At 33.3% G+C, this 22,281-nt stretch overlaps 1 protein-coding gene across 1 annotated transcript; it reads right to left on the reverse strand.

Moving 5' to 3' along the window:
- Positions 1 to 1,685: 1,685 nt before the first annotated feature.
- LOC138937612 (protein dissatisfaction) lies at positions 1,686 to 21,959 on the reverse strand. Its single transcript, XM_070304026.1, has 9 exons — positions 21,858 to 21,959; positions 19,838 to 19,918; positions 19,292 to 19,453; positions 4,776 to 4,950; positions 4,015 to 4,219; positions 3,436 to 3,561; positions 3,083 to 3,325; positions 2,636 to 2,717; positions 1,686 to 2,087 (listed from the first exon to the last, which is right to left on the reverse strand). The coding sequence occupies exons 1-9, from the start codon at positions 21,865 to 21,867 to the stop codon at positions 1,834 to 1,836; spliced, it is 1,338 nt and encodes a 445-aa protein (XP_070160127.1). The 5' UTR covers positions 21,868 to 21,959; the 3' UTR covers positions 1,686 to 1,833.
- Between the last annotated feature and the right edge of the window lie 322 nt (positions 21,960 to 22,281).

Below are 22,281 nucleotides of genomic sequence, written 5' to 3' on the forward strand. Positions count from 1 at the left end.
TTTTCCTGGTTAAATCAACTTCCATGGTAAAATGAAGACTGACAATGAGAGTAATTTCTATAATAAATGTAAAATGTAAATAATAATATTTTTACAAAAATAAAATTTAATCATCATAATGTTGTAGCAATGAAAATAGATATTTAAAATTATTTGGCTTTTTTTTTTTTTTTTTTTTAAGATATCAATGAGAAGTTTAATATATATTAGAATAAAATGTTACAGAGATATATATTTGTATGAGAGACATTTATTAATACAGAATAAAGTTCATCCTGTATGCTACAATATTACGTAAGCGCGTATAACAAATTTGATATTTTTATTAACAAAAGATTTGAAAATATATAACAATTATATTATGGAATACAACTTCACATCTTAAATTTTTCGACTCATTTTTCTTTGTCCGTTTCCTTCAACATCATTCGCGATAAAAGATCATATTGCAATCGAACTGATTTTATAAAATTATATTATTTTTCTAGAAGTACAATGATATAAAAAAAAAAAAATTAGAGCACCATTATTATACCATACTGCCTTTTTACAATACTTTACGAATTGTATTGTGCGATATTTTTATCGCTCACATTATTTTTATTGTATTATATTATAACTTACATTTGCATTGTATATATATATACACACACATAACATATACGATGCGTTTATTCTATATAGTTATATTTAACAAATCGAGTTGATTTGATATACACAACGGGAATCATAGAGATATGTGATATAGATTATCTCTCGATTATTTCTCTCTTTGTAAATCTCGTGTACAATTTTTGAAACGATTCTACAATTAATTGTACCCCGTCACCTAATTGAGACGCTGATTGAGAATATATTGTTAGAAAATAATTACTATCGCAAATAAGATATTTATAATAATAGAGTATTATTATTACGCGAAAACGTATAGGCACATAAAAATGTGATTCTTAAATAGTATTTATGAAAAAAGTGATAGGATAGAGATAAAGTTTTTAATAGATATATATCCTTGTGCATTAAACTGATAGAAAATAGATGTCCAGTTTATTTTCTATAACTTTTGCGATGTACGTTAAATAAATAAAGTATGCGCAATATGCGACAAAAAATACAAATAACTTCATTACTTCTTTCTAGAGCTTCTCTAGAATATTCGAATTCGAATTGTTAATTCGCAAGTTAATGCTCGATGTGCTAAGTTAATGCTTAGTTTGTCGCTGTATTTTATTTGGCACATATGAAAAAGGAATTTTGACAAAATTGTCATAATTGTTCGATATACATATATAAACAATGATATAACTTTTGATTTACTTAAAAGTGCGATAGTACAAATAGTAGATAATAACATGAATCTTTTTGTAAGTAGAATACCTAGCATCGGCAGAAACATATAAAGCAACTTTCTGATTTCTTTTAACACACTTGAGCATCATGTTTCTGAATGTGTATAAAAATAAAGTAAAATAATTAAATTACAAAATTATTATGATTTAATTATCAAACATAAAAAAATTAAAATTAAACGGTTAAAAAGAAAATTCGAGCAGCAGTTAACAAATCGACATCTTATGGCAATCTTTGTATAAAAAATAATCGACATAAGAATAATTAACTGTTTAACAACAAAAAACAATTAGGTAAATATTTTCCATTTTAGATATCAGCGTTATATGCTACGAAATCGCGAGAGTGAATGGAACGGAAGACATTTTTATTCCATTCTGCAGCTGCTACTATATAAAAGAATCGGAAGATTTTTGAAAAGCTGCGAGAGCTCGCTGGTCCTGACACATTTATATAACATGTGTTACGATGTGCAGATGCGCTTCAATTGATGTATTTCTCCATTTGATACATATCGACTAGCAAACGCGAGATTGGTATTTCCCCGATGGTTTCGTGAAAGAACAAACGTTCGACGGTCTTTGAAGAGACGCATCTCAGATATCCGACTAGGATCATTAACCTGCCAATTCTCCCTGGTTGTTGCGGATACCGTGACCTCGTGTAATCCACTAAGATACGTTGTGCTTGATCCTGCAGTATCTCAATCGGTTGAACCGCGTGTAGGCCCACTGTCTCTGCGATTCATAAAAAGAGGAATGTATAGCGATATTCATCTACATTGATGCGGAGAATCGATCAAGGCAATTATATGATAATAAGGGTAAATGCATCAGTTATCCGAAAACGATGCAATATTCGTCATTGTTTAATAATTTCGAGATATCGCAAGATATATCGTAATAAATAATACATACATAATTAAATAAATATTGACAAATCTTATTAATCTTAAAACACTAATATAATGTTAACAATTGTTACATTTCTCGGTCATCTTATTAAAAAAAAAAAAAAAAATGTATTATATAACTTGAAACATTTTCCAGCTTTCGAATAAACAAGAAAAAATGCAAAAAGAGCTGAAAATAAAGTAATAGCATTTTGAAATTTTCTTTAGATTTGTTTTTTTACTTTTCTTAATTTCTTCTAACAATAAGATAAATATATATTTCTTGTTTTTAATGATTTTATAACGATTATTAAATTTATTATGTTTAAAAATATTCCTTGTGTCGTTAATAATTAGTATGATGATTGATTTGCATCTAATAACTTTCTTTACCTGGCGTAAATAAAGCCACCGCCTTCATGCAGCCACACTCGCCGAAATCGGGAGACAATTGCCTAAATCGACATATTATAGCCTGGAATGTAAGAAAATACGTTATTAATGCAAACTTTCCTATCTAACAGAGATTCCGAAAAAAAACCCAATAATTATGCAAAAATAAGAAAACAGGATTAAAAAAATCACCTCTTTAAACAAATAAAATCACTGCGTTCGTGCATTCATATTCCGCAATATCATTTTGTAACAATACTTTAATAAATCGACATTGTCTTTTATTAGCGGATGGATATTAACATAAGCCGGATAAATTAAAAACTGAAAGCAACGAAACGAAATGTCAAAGAATGCATTTGTCAATACCAAAAAGATGATCTGTCGAAAACGATTATGACAGCGATCGTTATGATTTACTTTAAATGAGAAATAAAATTGATAAACCTGAATCAGAACGAGTTCTTGATTCGTCAGGTTGTCGTCTGTAGGAAGTCTGGCGCGCACTTGTTCATCCTCGAGAAGCGCGGTGATATCCCAGGAAACGGACCATTGCGCCAAGTGTAAAAGAAACAATTGCGTCCAGGATCGTTCTAACAGCAACAGCTGATCGTCTTTCGATATCGTTTGGAAAGGTGGCAGGCATCGTACCCATCTGACAGCCATGAATAACAGCCGGGCCGTTGTTTCCTACGTTATTAATACGTCCGTGAAACATAATGAACGATGGATGGCGTTGATTGAGAGAAGCAGAGAGACATAAAATAAGATGCGCTTGAAAATATTGTATTTAAAGCTACCTGCAATATCTCCCAAGTCGGACTGAAGCTCTGTACCGTGCCCGTCGGACTCTGACTCGTTTCCGTCTCCATCTGCTCTATTGGATATTCCGCCGTGGGTTGCAATCGCGCATTCCAAACCAATTCCTTAATGAAAGCAAAAAAAAAAAAAAAAAAAAACAAAGTATTAATTTAAACAATAAATAAATAATTCTCTTATATAAAAATCTCAAATAATAACAATAATAAATAATGAAATAATAGATAAGTGTGATAAACGATTAATAATTTTATGTTTATTTGTGTGATTATTTAAAGTAATAGTATGCTCTTTTTGGAAATAATGCAATACTATTAAACTTTGTAATAATTATAAATTAAAACGATTATATTTACTAGAGCTCCAATATACACATATCATCATTCACTCTTATTTAATTTTATTATCTTTTTTGTGCAAAAGGTTGATGTCAATTATATCTCTGCGTGTATCATTTTGCCGTCGTTTAAATCGCGACATAAGAACTCGGCGAACCGCTCATCTTTATTAAGTTTGCAGAAACGCAAGGGCGAGCACACAAATTAAGTTGAATTACTTACCTGACATTCCTCGGCGGACATTAATATCTGCAAAAGGGGAGGCTGCGGCGCTAGGGAGACGGTCGTAGCCGCCTGATAGAGGGTCGTGGTCGTTCGAGGGTGCGGTAGAACCAGCGGCACGGGGGATGGTGATTCCTCCGACGGTTTCTGTACCAGCGCCATCGGTCGAGGGTAAGGCGTGAATCTTTGGTCGCACCTTAACCTTCTACAGTAATAACCCTTAACTACTTCACGAAGAGTCTCAAGTGTCAATCTTTAAATTAAAATTTCGTTCAAATAAGATTTATATAAAATATGATTTCTTTTCTTTTTTTCTATTAGTTAATTGCACTGATATTATCGAAACTTCGACATTTTCACATTAAACAAAAATTCGACATTGAATTATTTAACCATGGAATCATTAATGCAGTATATGTAATGAACATAAAACATCTTATATTAAAATACATATATTATACATTGTTTTTCAAAGAATGAAAAATGTTAGTTTTATCTTTAACACAAGCCTAGATAATCAAACATACCATATATACAATTAACGATAAGTGTAAAAATTAAAAATTATTTATCTCTTTTATATTTTAATTATATCTATGATCTAATCATTTATCTTATTGTTCATTGTCACGTATATCTTGATCTTTATGCTAACGAGACTAATGTTTTAATTTGATGAAATTAAAGCGAACTATAGTATGTATAAAATTTAATTAAATTAACGATTAAATTTATAATATAATTTAGCAATTATTACACACCTGTGCGGTGACAGAACATACGGGGGAGGAAGTGCTGGTCTTAATCGATCATTGTGCACCGGGGTTGCGGAATGAGGGGATAACTGCGTGACGATCGACGACTGTTGCTGATGTTGTTTCTCCGAGATAATCGCATGGGGTTTCGGTTTCCTCGGTCCGCGTTCATGTTGTACTGCTAAAACACCAGTTATAACGTAATTATATTACTTTTGACGTCTGATATATTGTTTCGAGATTGCATCATAAAGCTCTACAGTCATATAATTAAAGATTGTTTTCTTAAATTTCTTTTTTCCTATACTTAAAAAAGAATTTCTTAATTATATTTTTATATATTGTATATCTGAAAATTATATATATTTTTTGTTGTGCGTATTAGGTATGTGTAGGTGTATATTTTATATTATTCTTCCTTAACAGAGTTCATTACAGTTCTGCATATAAAAAACATAAAATTATATAATTATTATTATTTTTTTTTTTTTTTTTTAATTGACAATATGAGGATAAATGCTCTCTCAATCCTTTTCGAAACTCGATGAAAAATATTTTTGTGCGCGCAAACAGACGTGTCCTCGGTCTTACGGCCCCCAGCCGATCGAAAGTCCGTATCTAGGACTGCCTATCAATAATATCGACGATGGACTTAACGGTGGGAGCGAAAAAGTGGGCGCAGGTTGCGCGGAATTGAATTCGGGGTATAACGCGCGTTGTAGGTCGTTCGAGATGTACGGGAGCCGTGTATATCCCGTGACCCGTCAGGGGGGGGGGGGAGGGAGGGGGGAAAGAGGAGTGAATGAACAAGAGGTCGAGTGGCAAGAGGGGATGAATCGCGGGGATGAAAGAGGGTGGTGTAGATCGGATGTGGTGGCTGGCCGGGCGTCAGCTTCCACAGAGCTCGATCTTTCGAGCATGGCTACAAACTCAGAGAGAGAGAGAGAGAGAGAGAGAGAGAGAGAGAGAGAGAGAGAGGCAGAAAGCGAGAAAAAGACGAAGGACGTCGAAGGGAAGGAAGACAGATAGAGCGAGATGGCGAAGCGTGAGCTGCAACTGGGTGGCAAGCACATCATCATTAATGAGGCTGAGCGGATAGCAGCCGCGGATTCCCACGTTCGCACTGGCGTCGCAATATCTCTCCCCTTTATCACGCATCGCCCCGTCGAGAGAAATACTTCGCTACTGTGGCGCAACGAAGAATTTCTTCTCGCATCGGGACGTCACCATTTCAACGGCAAAATTCAATTTCCACAGGAAGCGTGAGATGTATTAAAGTAAACTTATACTTTAATACGTCTCATTTGCTGTATTTGAAAAAGGTCATAGTAGATTATATTCTCAATTTTGAATTTATATTTATTGACAAATTGATTTAAATCCCTTTTCTCTTTCTGTAAATAAATGCTAATTTTTTATATTATTGTATTAAATAATTTTTTGGTCATTTTTATTAAAGCTAGTATTATCTCACATATTAGAATTTAATTTCGTTCCATGAACGATAAGAGGATATTTTTATACATATTTCACATTCGTTAGAAATATTTATCATGCTTTTGTTAAAAGCATGATAAATCTCACTGTAATATCACGAAGCATCATCAATAAGTAAGCTGAGATAGATACGAGGAATTGTATTTAAAATCGAGGCATTTCATATATACGCGGACGGTGTGCGTACACGCAGTAAAAAGAAGCGATGCAAAATCCGCTTCGGGGTTGTTTGCTTTATCGAGCAAATTGGCCGTGCACATCGTAACAGGTACAAATATTATTATTTTCCAGGAGTAATTGTTCTCTCAGCAGTGAGCTCCCTTGGCAGAAAAAAAAACCTACCCGATAAAGACTTGTTTACTTTACAAACAGTGATCTTTATATTATACGCACAGCAGCGATATTACTCTTCAAAACCAATACTACTTATATATTTTTATCCTTATATATTTTTTATCATATAACGATTATAATATTAATGGTATTATATATAATACAGAAAAGCTCTTTCATTAAAAAAGTTAGAAAACCAAGATTTAATTAACAATAAATATAATGTTGAAAATTGTAGAATTTTTACGTAACTTTAAAAGTTTACATAAGATATTATATTTTCAAGCTTTTATATATCACACAAAAAATAATCTTTGATAGATATTTAATTTGAAAGATTAAAATAAATTCTCGATACTAGAATTTTTAACAAATTACGAAAGATAATGGGATCTCTGTGGATAATTCAATTTAGAAAAATTGGAAAATAATAATTTCTTACACATTCGCGAGATATATTTGCAAAATATATTTGCATAATATTTGATCTTAACGTTAATTTTATCGCCTTTTCATCGAATATCCGCGAATCAAAAGCGAAAGACGATCCGTTTTTCGCAGCCGTGGCCATTAAGCTCGCCTTTTTCGTACAAAAGCGCCTCGCTTTACGCAGCGTCTTGCGATCAAGAAGGAACATTTTGTCGCTCTGTACGCATCGTTGCTCAAATACAGAGCTTTATAGCTGAGCGGCTTACAGCTCGGCGAAGCGAAAACGAATGTGCGTCAAGGGAAAGCACTCGGCATAAAGAAACGAACAGGACAAATTGATCTCTTAGCCCCTCCCCCCCCCCCTAATTTTATATTTTTAGTTCATTGGCCATAATCTGGATATACTGAGATCATATTTATTTCCGCAAATTTTTTCACATAAGTTAAAAAAAAATTAGATTCTTTTTATTTTGTAATATGTAATCATTTATATATATATACAGGGTGACCCATTTTAACTTAGGCAGCCAAATAACTCGAAAAATAAGCACACTACGAAAAAATGTTTAGAATCAAAATTTTGTCATTTCGAGGGGGACGTACAATGACGTTAAAATGAGCCCCCCCACCCCTTCCCCTGGGCGGTGAGGGGGGGCAAGTTTGAAATCTTAAATGGGAACCCCTATTTTTTATTGCATATTCGGAATCTTTGGCTAAAAACACATACAATTTGTCTGAAACATTTTTCTCGATTCATGATAGATGGCGCTGTAATCGACGAAATTCAATTTCTTCGATTTCTCTTACTGAGAACCCATGCTTACGATTCTGCAATAAATTAACAATAAAAATACCACGTTTTCATTGTTAATACTCGAAATTAGTCTTAAAACAAACTTCTCATTATTTTTTATTACTCATTAATTACTTCTCAAGAAACTGCTTTTAGCGTAACCTGCCCTTTAGGCAACTTGAATGGTGCAAAGTACCGAGACATTTTGGACTTTCCATCTGATGGAGTTCCTCTAAGTATCCCTCCAAAATTTTGTCCATTTAGTGCCAAAGTCACAAGTGTTTATGTATTTTTTTAACATTTGTACTCTGATAAAATTCTGGTAAAATGGCAAATTATACGCCTACAGAAGTAGTCGATATTCTTATAACCTTTGGCGAATGTGGTAGAAATTACAGACTTACTGCCCGTACTTATGCGGAGCGATTCGCTAAAAGCAGTTTCTTGAGAAGTAATTAATGAGTAATAAAAAATAATGAGAAGTTTGTTTTAAGACTAATTTCGAGTATTAACAATGAAAACGTGGTATTTTTATTGTTAATTTATTGCAGAATCGTAAGCATGGGTTCTCAGTAAGAGAAATCGAAGAAATTGAATTTCGTCGATTACAGCGCCATCTATCATGAATCGAGAAAAATGTTTCAGACAAATTGTATGTGTTTTTAGCCAAAGATTCCGAATATGCAATAAAAAATAGGGGTTCCCATTTAAGATTTCAAACTTGCCCCCCCTCACCGCCCAGGGGAAGGGGTGGGGGGCTCATTTTAACGTCATTGTACGTCCCCCTCGAAATGACAAAATTTTGATTCTAAACATTTTTTCGTAGTGTGCTTATTTTTCGAGTTATTTGGCTGCCTAAGTTAAAATGGGTCACCCTGTATATATATATATTTTTTTTTTTTTTTTTTTTTTTTTTACGATATCGGCACACAGAAAAGAAGAAAGTTATTCATTTGTCGACATATATTTGTTAAAATAAAATTTACATATCGCAAAATTTTTTCAAGTTCTTAAGAAAATGATTTAGGCTTTATTATCGCAAGCAAATCCTCAAATTTTTCGCGCGTCAGTGGATTAGACGAGCGATATTCGCGAATATGCACGTGTCCGGACGGCGAATGGACACGGAGACAGGGATTAGAATCGCACATGCGCTGGAATGGACCGCGCCCTGTTCCCTTTTCATCGTTCGTGATTCCACTCACTTTATTCTTTCTGCTTCTCTCTTTCCCTTCTCACTCGTGCACGTACACATATACATCATCTTTTTGTGCACTTATAAACACAGGGCCACCGTAATACTCTTGGCCGGCACGTGCGATCCACAATGCGAGTTCCCACAGTAGAGTGGCGTAGGTGTGGATTCCTTCTCTCTCTCTCTCTCTCTCTCTCTCTCTCTCTCTCTCTCTCTCTGTAACGCTTAAACATACGCACACGCATACGTATGGAGAGGCTTCCGTTTTAACATTGTACTACAGACTGTGCAGGTGTATGATATGTGTGTGTGTGTGTGTAGGGCACACGCGGTGCTCACACGGGCCGCGGATCACGAGGCTCGCACTCTGTATCCTGCTAAACGGTAAACCGATCTGTGAACATTTCAGCAGTCAGCGATCTCGAAGGCTAATCCCCAAGTGAATGGGGGTTGATACATGGACGACGCACTACCAACACCACCATCGCCATCGCCACCGTCGACGATCGTCAACGTCATCGTCGTCGAGGAGACCGTGAATCGCGTCCGATACACGTGTTAACACTTCAGGGAGATTTTTCATGTTTATTTGAGGGATACGCCTTTTAAAGGGGTGATTTAAAGCGGCCGCATTCTAGCAATGCTATTTTAATTAAATATAAAATTTTTTAAAGTATCAATTTTTATATTTATTTAAGCATTATTAACGCGATGTCGATATCAAAGTATACCGAGATATTACTTTTTAATTCTCTCTCTATATATAAGGAAATTATAAAATTATGTCTAAAATAATGGTTCCGTTAAATTTCAATTTTCAATAAATAAGAATAATTTTTGCGAGACAACAACAATTTTTGTATAGAATTCAAATGTATTTTGGGAAGTAACAACAATATAGTTATTTTTGAAATTACTTTTTACAGAAACTTTATTTTTAAAAAATTTATCAAACTTATCAAAAGATTTACAGATAAAGAGAGTCATCCTATATATATATATACACGGACTATACGGATCTGTTTTCACTTGCATCGTTTCTATCGTTCGGAAAATCCTATGCGCCCTGTTACACGTGTATCTGCATACGTTACAAAGCGTATCAGTATGTAATATCACTTACTGTTCAGTTAACACCTTCCCTCGACCAATCACGCAAATCAAAATTCCGTGAAACGAGATCAGTCCGTCGAAATAAAATACATATGCATAAGGATCGTATCTCGACATTCATCGGTTTACGTGGCATTAAATTAACTATATCCTCGATTTCCTCGAATATATATTCACGTGTCATAAAAGAGAGAGAGAGAGAGAGAGAGAGAGAGAGAAAAAGAATATAAAAATATATTGTAACAAAAGTATATATAAATAATAAGGAAAAAAAAATCGTCAATAAAATTAACGATGTCTATCACAAACTATTTTTTTAATACAATACATTTCACGTGACAAATATATAAAAATTAGATAAATTTTTATATTGAATATTGTAGAAAAAAATGATATGAATATCATCGAAACTTTATCGAGAATTCAAAGTAAAATTTACGCACCGAAAACATTGATCGCGTGTACTCATCAACAATGGTTCTGACAGCTTTGTAACATGATTATAGATACGGATACTTATTTTCTCTTATATTTAAATTAGACGAAATAAAAAATATATATATATATATAAAATAATTTAGTAAACAATAAATAAAAAATATGTTTCTGTGTACGTATACAATATTACAAAATTCACTTATTATAGTTCTTATTACACAAGGATTACCATTTAATGATGTTCGTAATATTTATCGCAAAGGTGTCATACTTGTCGCAGCCTCTTTACGGTTCTGAGATAAAAAATAAATAAGGACATATGAGACATTTTCATAAAAAAAATGCATACTCTTTTTAATTATTTTATTAAAATAATTAAATACTACAGGACAGTCTGATATTTTAGCGGCAACTTATTCGCAAAATTATATCTGAGGGAGAAATGTGATTAAACGTATTCATGCGCGGATCGAGAACTGTTCGGTTGTGAATGACACGAGGCGAGAGAGCCGCAGCCCGTGATAACCCGCGAATGTAATTCTCGCATTTATGCGAAGCCGGAAACGATCGGGGTACGGGGACACCGGGTCGCTGCAGTTTCTCCGGGCGTGTTGGTATGATGACAGGTGACGATCAAAGCCCAGCTTAGCGCAACGACCCGTTTCGTCCGCACACATCGCGCTCATATCACGCGAGGGAGGACGCGGGTGCTCTTCTCCATTTCTCTCTCTCTCTCTTTCTTTTTATCTTATTCCCTCCCCGCATACACTGGACATCATAAATGTCATTTCGTTATCAGCATAGCAAATTTCAATAAAATACATCACGCGCGTTAAATATTTCCAAATAAAATAAATTTAAATTATGTTCAAAATGTTTGAAAATTTTATGCACGAGGCAAAAATTCCTTATTATTATTCTAATTAATTTTGATGTATTTTTAATTCAAAATGTTTAATTTATATGAGATATATAAATATTATTGATTTTGCACTCTTGAATTCGCTATAAGCATTATTATTTCGTAAATCATGAATTGCGATAAGCAGCAATCGTCTCTGATGAATCACATATCGCGCGATTACTGATATTAAACCAAAGATACAATTGTGTAATTTATGAAGAAGCGATTACTTAAATGCAATTTATAATTATTATGACCCCTTTCCTCTCGAAACGAAACTTAAAAGAATTCTTATAATTTAAAAAATATGATTCAAAGTATATAAAGGAACGAAAATTTTGGCTGCGCCTTCATTACTTAATCTTCTTACAATCCTTCGCGGTATTTGCTTACACCAAATTGTCAAATATTGACTATCGTTTACTGGTTTATTTAAATTTTTTTTTTCAACAGAGACAGTTTTAATTTATAAATTTATATCTGGATGCGTGGTTTTTTTTCTTTTTTTTTTTTTTTTCTCTTGAGAAATGCCCGTCTAATGGCATTTATGATGTCTACTGTACCCCTAGGCTCGCTTTACCGTTTATGTGGATGGATTGATGCTGCCCGTCGCGTGTACGGCACGCCTCGCTTCGTTGCGTTACCAGCCGTCCACTCTCACGCGACTCCCCCTACGTGTTGTCGCTACTCACAGCCTCCGTCCAGAGCCGGTCAGAAACATTGCGGGAGCACGTAACAATTTTCCGGAAACAACTTTTCGGGGGTCGGTTAAACGATTCGCAATGAAATATGCTGTACTTAAAATATAAATAAAACAAATATAAATAATATCCGGTAATGTAATTAGTAAGGAATGAATATCTATGTGAAAATGAAATACTTCGCTTAAATTATCTACATCTTTGTTAATGTATTTCCAGGGTTGGGAAGTAACGCGTTACTTGTAACGCCGTTACCGTTACAGTTACTTTTTTTCAGTAACTGTAACGGTAATGGCGTTACAAATTTTATTTGTAACGGAAAAAGTAACTTCGTTAGATTTTTCGGTAACGAGTAACGAATTTAACAGTTACTTTTATCGTTACTTTTTTCAAATTTTTTGATTTATTTAAGATATTATTCTTGCTATTGTGCGTGATAAAATTTTTATCTTAACCGTAAAGCCGTAAGCAAATCGACCAATTAGCATTCTTATTATGTTGTAATCTCATTTACTACCAGTTCTAAGTACCTTGCAACGAAAATTAGAAAATCTCAATAAATCTGACCATATAGATTGCCATTCATTAGTTGAAGCTATTCAGCAAGGTTTAAATAAAAGGTAACTTATTAATTTGATTAATACATATGTTATTTAATTTTAAATAAGGATTTAATTGAAAAATATTATTTTATTTTAAACTATTGATTCAAAAGTATTAATTTCAATAAAACAAACAATGTCGCTTAATTTACTATATTTGATTTTAGATTTCGTACAATATTTGAAACAGAAGAAATAATAATAGCAGCATGTTTACATCCAAAATTTAAGTTAAACTGGTTAACCGGAGAAAAAAGAAAACGTGCTGAAAATTACTTGGACGATTTATTGGGAATCCGATCGACTGAAAATTCTACAAAAGCTGGAAAATCTGACGATCGCGATGATTTTTTCATTTTTGAGCAAAAAACGGTGCAAAATGAATCTGAACAAGAAGAATTGCAACGGTTTTTAAAATCAAATAATTGTAATATAGAAATGTTAAACGACTATCCAAAACTTAAAAAACTTTTTATTAAATATAATACAACTCTACCAAGCAGTGCATCTGTAGAAAGAATGTTTAGCATCGGTGGCTCTGTATTAACACCACAAAGAGGGCATTTAAATGATGATACTATGGAGCAACAAATTTTATTAAAAATTAATAAATAATTTCGATAAAATTTAATCATTTATTTTGTAATAAACCTTGAATGAAATCTTGCTTACAATTTTTTAAAAGTTTTTCTTATGCAAAATAATTTATTAGTTTGTATTGTAAAAAAATAACGGAAATTGTAACGACTCGTTACTTTTTAGTAACTGTAACGGTAACGAGTTACTTTTTAAAATTAGTAACGAGTAACGGTAACGAGTTACTTTTTAGAAAAAATAACGGTAACGGTAACGAGTTACTTTTATAAAGTAACTTTCCCAACCCTGTGTATTTCTGTAAAAGTATTATAATATTTTGAAGCATATTGAAAGATTCGAATAATATATTAAGATCCTTTTTCCTTTCCGGAGATTTGTTGAATGATTTATAATAAAATATACTTTACTTTATATATCCAGATATATATATAATACATGAAAATGTAATTAGTAAGGAATAAATCTCTGTGTAAAAATGAAATTTTTCTCCTAAAATTATCTACATCTTTATTAATATATTTCTGTGCAAAAGTATTACAACATTCTGAAATATATATTATATTGAATAATATATTGTAAAACGTGAATAATATATTAACAATAAGATCCTTTTACTTATTGTTAGTAGAACAAGAAGCATTGTTTCTTTTTTCTACACCTTTATTATATCTCGCTGCTTTTGTAACATTTAGATACAAATTTTCTATACGAATTATAAAAGGAATCGGAAAATTCTTTTCTATTTCAAATTTTTTAAATTTGCAAAATTTATTTTAAAATAGTTGAAAAACTTTGAATATTTAGAGATCAAGGTAGATATTTTGCGTCTCCTCTTGGAGCCCGATCCTGTCTTTGTATGCTTTTTTTCTCTCTTCGGCGTACTTTGCTTTATCGTTTCTCCTTTCTATCTTTCTCGAATCGTGCTTAAGTGCTATTCGCCAACGTAAGACGCTTTCGCGTGCGACTCGCGATACGTTTAGAGATTTTTGTATAAAACACATGCCACGATATTGTATTCTACGCGATTGGGCACTTGGATGTAAATAGAGTCTGAGAAAAAAATGTTGCAGCTTTTCAGGAAATGATATTTACGACTTTTGATTTTCATCAAAAATGATTGAATATTTTTTATAGAAACGGATGCAAAAATAAGTCTGTGTCTGAAAGAGAAATTAAAACTGTACTTATTATTAAATAGAATGTTTACTTGGAATCACCATGATTGGATTTTTAATATTATTGCAATTATACGATTAGACATTGAACTTTGTACTTGAAAAATAAAGAATGCTCGAATAATTCCAATTTATAACTGCCAAAAGGGGCAAATATCTCAGTACGAGCGCCTCGATTTAATTCCGGTTCAAAGTACTTGATACTTTTAGAAAGGGTGCTTCCGAATTATGAACGGAAACAAAGAGATTTAAAGTTGGAAGTAACGGGCCGCGATCGATTGGGCATGAAACGAGGCAAAGTTTGCAGATCCAAGAGTGTTGGTGGATCTGAATGTGTGTACATTGGAAATAATGTTGACCGTACGGGTTCCGGGAAAAGTCGTGGAGCGTAGAATTTCATTGGCGAGTCGTCATCTTTTCTGGTTTCGCTTTTAGTTTAACTTTCCAGCAAGATATTTCAATAAAAATAAAAAAAAAATAAAAAAATTCGAAGAACTTTTCCAGTAAGCTTTGATATAACGGGATTTTTATAATAATCCAATTTTAATATATAGTCTAAAAATTTTGCAAAAGAGACATATTTTTGATGCAATATTAAAAATATTAAACTTGTTAAAACATAGTTCTTAGATTTAATAGATTGTAAAAATAAAGAATATTAGTGCTTTCTATTTTTTTTTTTTTCTATTGTTTTTGCAATCCTAAAAGATTTTTAATTCTTCTCTGACAAACATTTTTTAGATATGTAAGTCTTAAGAGGCTGATTTTTATTGTATTTAAATTAAAATGCTTCTCTAGTATATGCGCGTAATTAATATTATCACATTTAAATTTCTTTATATTCTGATAATTTATTCTTGTAATTTAAAAGTCTTTTCTGTGAACTGATATTCGTAATAATTTTTCAGAATATCAAGTCTTTGATAATTCTGAAAGGACCGCGAGCATAATCCGCAGAGTTAGAGCACAAAGCGTCAACATTAAAAATGCAGTACGTCAGAGCGACGGTGTTTATTCCCTTCCCGGAAGTCCTAACGATCGCTAAGAATTACAAATCCGCCATGGTAAGCCGCTCGGTAATCTTCCAACGTCATTTAACGCCATATTTCGCGTAATACATATATACGTCTGTACACACGGGAATGGGAAGTGGAAGGCGGCATTTCGCCGGCGCGCGGCGCGACGCGGTACGCCAACACAGACGGATAATATCGCGCGGGCGGGAACGAATTTTCATGGAAAGCGCGTCGATTATGTCGGGGGTGTGAGCGCGTTAGAGGTTTCGGGGTTGTCAGCGAGCGGATGATTGCGCGCCTGCGGCGTCACCGCGCTTCGCGATGCGCGCCGAGTACCACGTACATAATATATAACGCGCCTACCCACTCCCCCCGAGTGGTCATCTACATTTTATGGGTTCTTCACAACGTTTTCCCCATCAGTCAAATTCAAGTTTGTAGAGCTATATTTTCTTATTATCTTTGTCGCGGATATATATTAACCAAGCATATATGAAGCATGCTCGTGAAACATATTTCAGGCATTTATGTTATACATCGTAAATGTATTATGTTCATGATATTATTTAATGTCACGTTATATACATTACACTTTATACGTAACTTCTTCTGTTAAGAAATTTATCTCTGGTCGAAATGAATCCAGTTCTCTCGGCATCGTTATTTATCGCTTAAAAAAGGCTAGCTGTCTAATCTTTATTTCAGATTCGCATTGAATTACGCGAATTATAAATTACACAAACTATTCACATTCTAAGGATTCTAAGGATATAAAATATACGGTGAAAATTCTGGATTCGATTTCTTGATTTTTTATAGATTTTAGAAGTTTTTATAAAAAAAAAAAAAAAAAAAAATGTATATATTATATATATCTTTGATGAAAATAGTGAGAATAAAATAAGCTTTACTTTATTTTATTCTCTCAAATCTTAAGCCAAATTGCGGTAATAACAATATATATTGTTCTATAATTAAATTATTCATTACGTGCGTGATACTATCCTGAAAATCAGTGATATATGAGCCATGTCATGGCAAACGTCAGTGGAAGAAGTCAGTAGAATAGTCTTAAATTGATCAGCCGCGTGGTCGAGAGTTTGCCGTTAATTATTTAAATAAAGCATATGATTACATTTTAATAATATACATATCTTTATATATATATTACTTATCTCTTTATATATTATATGTATATATATATATGTCTATTGTTCTAATAAATTGCGATCTTTAACATAAAATTGAATATGTTATAAGAGAGAACAATATCAAAATAATTCAGATACTCTTTGTCTAGTAATTTTGGGTTTATAACTCTATATGTATATGTGTAAGAATATAATGTGTAAGAGTAAAAATTATGTCTCACTAGAATATTTTCTTTTGTATCGCGAATACGTTTAATATTTAACTTGTTTATTATCTTCGGTTTATATATGTATAGAGAGGAGAGAGAGAGAAAAAGAAAATCCATAAAAGTTATTTACGGATGTACGAAAGGAAAAATGCCACGACGCCATTCTGACGTCGACTATACATCGGCAATTAATCACGACGTCTAATTAACACCGCCAACAAAGTACGAGTAATTTCGAGACAGAGGCGGAGAACGACGTGGGAGAACGTTAACGTGTACAAGTGTCTTCGTAAAGATGGGGGTGGAAGCGGGGAGGGAGGGGGGGAGGAGAAAGCACCGATGTTTCAAGCCCCTGTGTGGAGCCTCCTTAACGTTAGGAAGCTCTGCCACTAATTGAATCTCCTCTCTTACTCGCGTCTGGAGCCCCGACAACCGCTGGGAACCGGAGCACCCGTCCTGCATTAAACACCCCCGACACCCTGAGCACCCTCATCCCTGCCGAGCGGTCTCGTATCATCCCCTCTCTCCCTACTGTCCCTCCCTGCTGACAGTCCCTTCCCATCCGCCTTTTCTCTTTCCATCTTGCCGCTACCTCTCTCCACCTCTGCACAAAATCCAACCCCCCGCTAAGCGTCCCAGAAAACGAGCCTCCGCCGCTGTTATATCGCCGTCGATGGCAAGGAACATCGACCCGTGTACACCTAGCCCATCCCGTGTAACTCTCATGCGGAGATCAAACTCGCTTATTTCTAAATATCTCTAGTTAAACCGAGAAGTAGTAATTAAACGCGGAGGAGTCTACTAAGGTATACTAACATAAATCGCAGATTTCTTGTGTGTTCGTTTGGCTACAAATAATATATACGTCCCCAGATAACTATCAAAAGAATAAATTAGAAATAGTATAACTCGTAACTTGTTGTCTTCTTTTATCTTATTTATTTAATTGTAAATTCTTTCAATTAAAAAAATCGAAAAGAAATCGCAAAGATTTAGATTTCTCTTAGAGATCATCATATTATTTATGTTTCCCAGATTTATTATTTATATTTCAATCTGAAAACTATTCTTTATCTTTTTTTCAAAAGTAACAGAGTTATTATTTGTTGTTCTAAAAAAAACTGACGTAAAATAATATCTATATTACTTATATGTTTTATTTTTCCATGGTTCTTAATGTATCCACGAATAAGAACATACATTAAAGAATCTATAGAGTAAATAAATACTTGTATAAATTTGAGGTATATGAAAATATCTAACAAAATAAATTTGTAAATTATTTTGTATTACGTTATACTTTTAAATATAATTTTTTAGATTAATTTATATAAAGATTTATAAGTTTCAATTTTATTTTGTACTTGAATGTGTATATGTGTACCTAAATATAAATTAATATTAAACGTCAATAATACTTGTGGTCAAATGCTCTAAGAAATATGATGTTAACTAAATGAGATGTCACAGAAAATTGATACGTTGCGTGACGATGCGTATCCATTTGTGACATCTACAGCGTTAGGAAGAATTTCCCATAGTACTGTGTGTAATAGAGACGAAATAATATTCAACTGATTGAAATGACGCACATTTAATTAACTAAAATGACATATCATCATCTAAAGTTTTTGCTAAAAAAATGATCCTATCTATTCAGAATTTTGTTGTGTTAGAATTGACACTGATAACGCATGAAGTGTTCGAGCGTGATTAATGCTTTGATAGCCCCTTACGGAGAGGTTTATTTAGGAGGGTCTGGTTGTGACATCAATAGTTACAGTCGATTTCTTCATGGTTTATGTGTGGCTTTTCGCGAAAACACGATGAATTCGATTGAATGATTCTTGAATCATTAATTAATTTGACTGAATGTAAATTTATCATTGTACGTTTCATAAATTAAGTCTCCATTTATTAAAAGCTAAACTACTCACAAATCTTTTCACAAAAAATCTTATACGTGTTTGTTTATAGAAATCTTACACATGTTTGTTTATAGAAAAAACTATAAATACTAAAAATATTAAAATATTCGAAATATTAAAATATAAAACGTCAGAAATTTTCAATAATACATAAAGTCTTACTGAAAGATATTACTTTTGGCAAATGCAAGTTTATTAATTCAGCTAATATACTGTTTATGAAATAAGTCATAAATAATTTAATTTGTAATATTAACGATGAAATTTGCGACATTATTGAGAGTAGAAAAAGACAAGAATTAGTAATCTTGCTTCTGTGCATTTCTTGATCGATTAATTTATTTTATTTATTAATCAAATTCTTAGTGCGCGTAAATAGAACAGAGATTACACAGGTATATACAACGTTAAATTATAAAATGTTAATTTGTAGGTACTTACCGTCCTTATTCATATTAGCTTCGAAACACTTAGCAAGACGACAAGCACGGCATTGATTTCTATGGGTTTTGTCGATTGGGCAACGTCCTTTCTTGGCACCCTGAGCCTTGCAGATGTATTCTCGATTGCTATGTATGCTTCGCTTAAAAAATCCCGAACAACCTGGAAACGTAACAAAACTCGCATATAACAACACGGCTATTAAATGCTGATCTCAAAAATGTGCTATTGTTTAGCAATTTCAAATTCAATTCAACAACACACTTTAATTGAGAAACTATGCTTAAATAAATAGGTACAGAAGAAATAAAATTTATATTTCTTTGAGAATTTTTGTTAAAATTATTATTATAAAAAGAAATTAAATTTAGAGATTTTTTTTTTTTTTTTTTTTTTTTTTTTTTTTTTGACAGTTTCAAGTTTCAAGCATCTTTTTGGTTCATTTAACTTTAACATATAATGATAATTTTTTTGCTAAAATAAGAAAATTGATTGAGAGAAAGAGAGAATGTTTTATTTCACAAATATATTATTAATTAATATTACCGTCACAACTATAGATGCCGTAGTGTTTTCCGGAACTACGGTCACCGCATACATCACACAGTATGTCAAGTAATCTGTCTCCTACAACAAGAGAAAGAATATCGTCATTATCATTAATATTCCATACAATTAATTTCTTGCAATCACATATATTTCTCCGAAAAAAAGTTCTTGAAAAGAAGAAATAAATAATTATATTTAATAAAAGCGTATTTTATAAAATAATCAGAATCATGAAAATATTGACGAAGTGTTATTTACATATGTATTTCATGAAACAATGAGGCGCGTAGTCTAGAAAATCGTATCTAATATAAACATAAGATTCAAACTATTTAAGAATTACATCAATTATAACAAAATAATCATCACATTGGAAAGATTAATTATTAGATTTCTACATTTACATTACATATATCGCGATGAAATAATCAGCAGGTTAAAGGAAACCAACGTTAAAGAACTTCCGCGAAATCCCGTTTAAGAAAAGTGAACGGGCCGCAAGAAGATCACCGGTGCTAATCTGTTTCCCCCTTTTCGTAGGAACCCTAATCGTCCTAATGATCCGCGGCAAGAAAAACACGGCCATGCCTAAGCCAACCAAAGCCTTCCTTCCCCAGCCTGGGGAATCAACCGCCTTCGCGTCTCACACCCAACCAGTCTAACCCGATCAACCCAGGTTACTTCAACCCCAACGGATTACCGCCTCCGTCGTGTACGCCAGCGCGTCTTCGTCTTCTTCTTCTATTGTATCACCTATGTTGTCTCATATATTGTTATGCTGCTTATATGATGCACGTAAATTAAGTTCGAAATAGTTAAAAACTCGACTTCACCGTCTTTCGTCGATTATCTTTGATCGTCCCATCGTCTTTGATTCTTCTTTCGATTTTTTTCGATCTTCTTTTTCAATATTCCTTTCTCCCATCGTGTAATTTAATTATATTAAGTATTTTGAATTTATCTATCGATGTATTTATTTTGCAAGCGATCTGAATTGAAAGTAAAAGTTGTCATCTAAAAAAAATATTTATATAAATCCAAATTTTATAAAATTTTAAGAAAATATATAGACAGAGATGTGTTTGAGTTTCCGAGAAATATTTTAATCACAATTTTGTAAGACGATGCCTTTTAACGGAAACTTGGAAAATTTTTAATAAGTTAAAAAAATATTATAATATTTTATTTCGAAAAAAAAAAATTATTATGCATGAAGTTTTAGAGAGAGATAAAATTATGTAGATGATAAAATATTATTTTTTAGTTAATTTCCAAACAACATGTAATCTGAAAAGTACCATAAAATCCTTAACAGATATCTCATTTCTTCATGCTTTTTAATTATCTGGAAAAGAATATATAAAATACAATTAAACATACAAGATAATATGATTACCTTTAGAGATGCATTTTATTCGTGAAATCGCATACTAAATATTCTCTCATTAACAGAAAACAATGCACGACTTTATATATCGTCCATCAACACGATAATCGGTAAGTGTTCGAGACATTTAACATTTTCTCTTTTTGAATATTTTTATTTAAATATTACAATAATCGCAATTCACTCGTAAACAAATAGATGTGCGAAAGATTTAAACAATCACTGGTAATCGATCGCGCTACACAATTTCTCAAATCCTGAGAATTTATCATGACGATTTATCCCTATTAGAAATCTGTTAATTATCTTTTGATCGTAAAATATTGCGTATATCGAGTTATTTGCAAATAAATAGATGTTGAAAATGTATTCGAACATTATTAATTGCATATTGAATACGGTACACAGTTTCCAATCGCCTCTTTCGATCGCGCGGGCTTATCACAATCTCTTCGTGTGGGAAAAGAGAGAGAGAGAGAGAGAGAGAGAGCCGAGATTTAAATGAAAAAGTCACTGTCACACATCGCGTATCATCCTGCATCCTTCGAGCGATCATCGCACTAGTTAACGATAAGCCGCGTGTAAGGGTGAAAAGCGAGAGAGATGGCAAGAGAGTCTTGGAAGACTGACCTGTGCCCATCTCCTCCGCAACTGCTCAAAAGTCGAACATCGCCAGAGAACGCCGTACAGCCGAGCTCGTGGTCCCGACGCGGCGCCGAGGAGGTCGCGCGAAGTCCCGAAGCATTCTCCGTGACGGGATGGCTTCGAGCCTCGACGTACCTAGTCATCTCTCTCTCGTCGGGAAGGGCGTACTCGCGTACTCGCGTCCATGTCTACGTATACATGTATTTGCGCGCGCGCGCGCGCGCTCCCCCGCGCGTGTTATATGTATGTATATATGTATATATGCGTCTATCCATCCGTGTCTATGCGGATATATAGGGGTTGTTGCCCGACTGGCTGCCGGAGCAGCTATTTCTCCTGTCCGTAGCCACATCACGGAGAATCATGGGTCGTTCCCCGATACGGTCGACATGGTCCGGTGGTAGACCCC

Source organism: Polyergus mexicanus, unplaced genomic scaffold (genome assembly GCF_030449975.1).
Source record: "Polyergus mexicanus isolate NDT 795.1 unplaced genomic scaffold, iyPolMexi1.0 SCAF_11, whole genome shotgun sequence".
Lineage (NCBI taxonomy): Eukaryota > Metazoa > Arthropoda > Insecta > Hymenoptera > Formicidae > Polyergus > Polyergus mexicanus.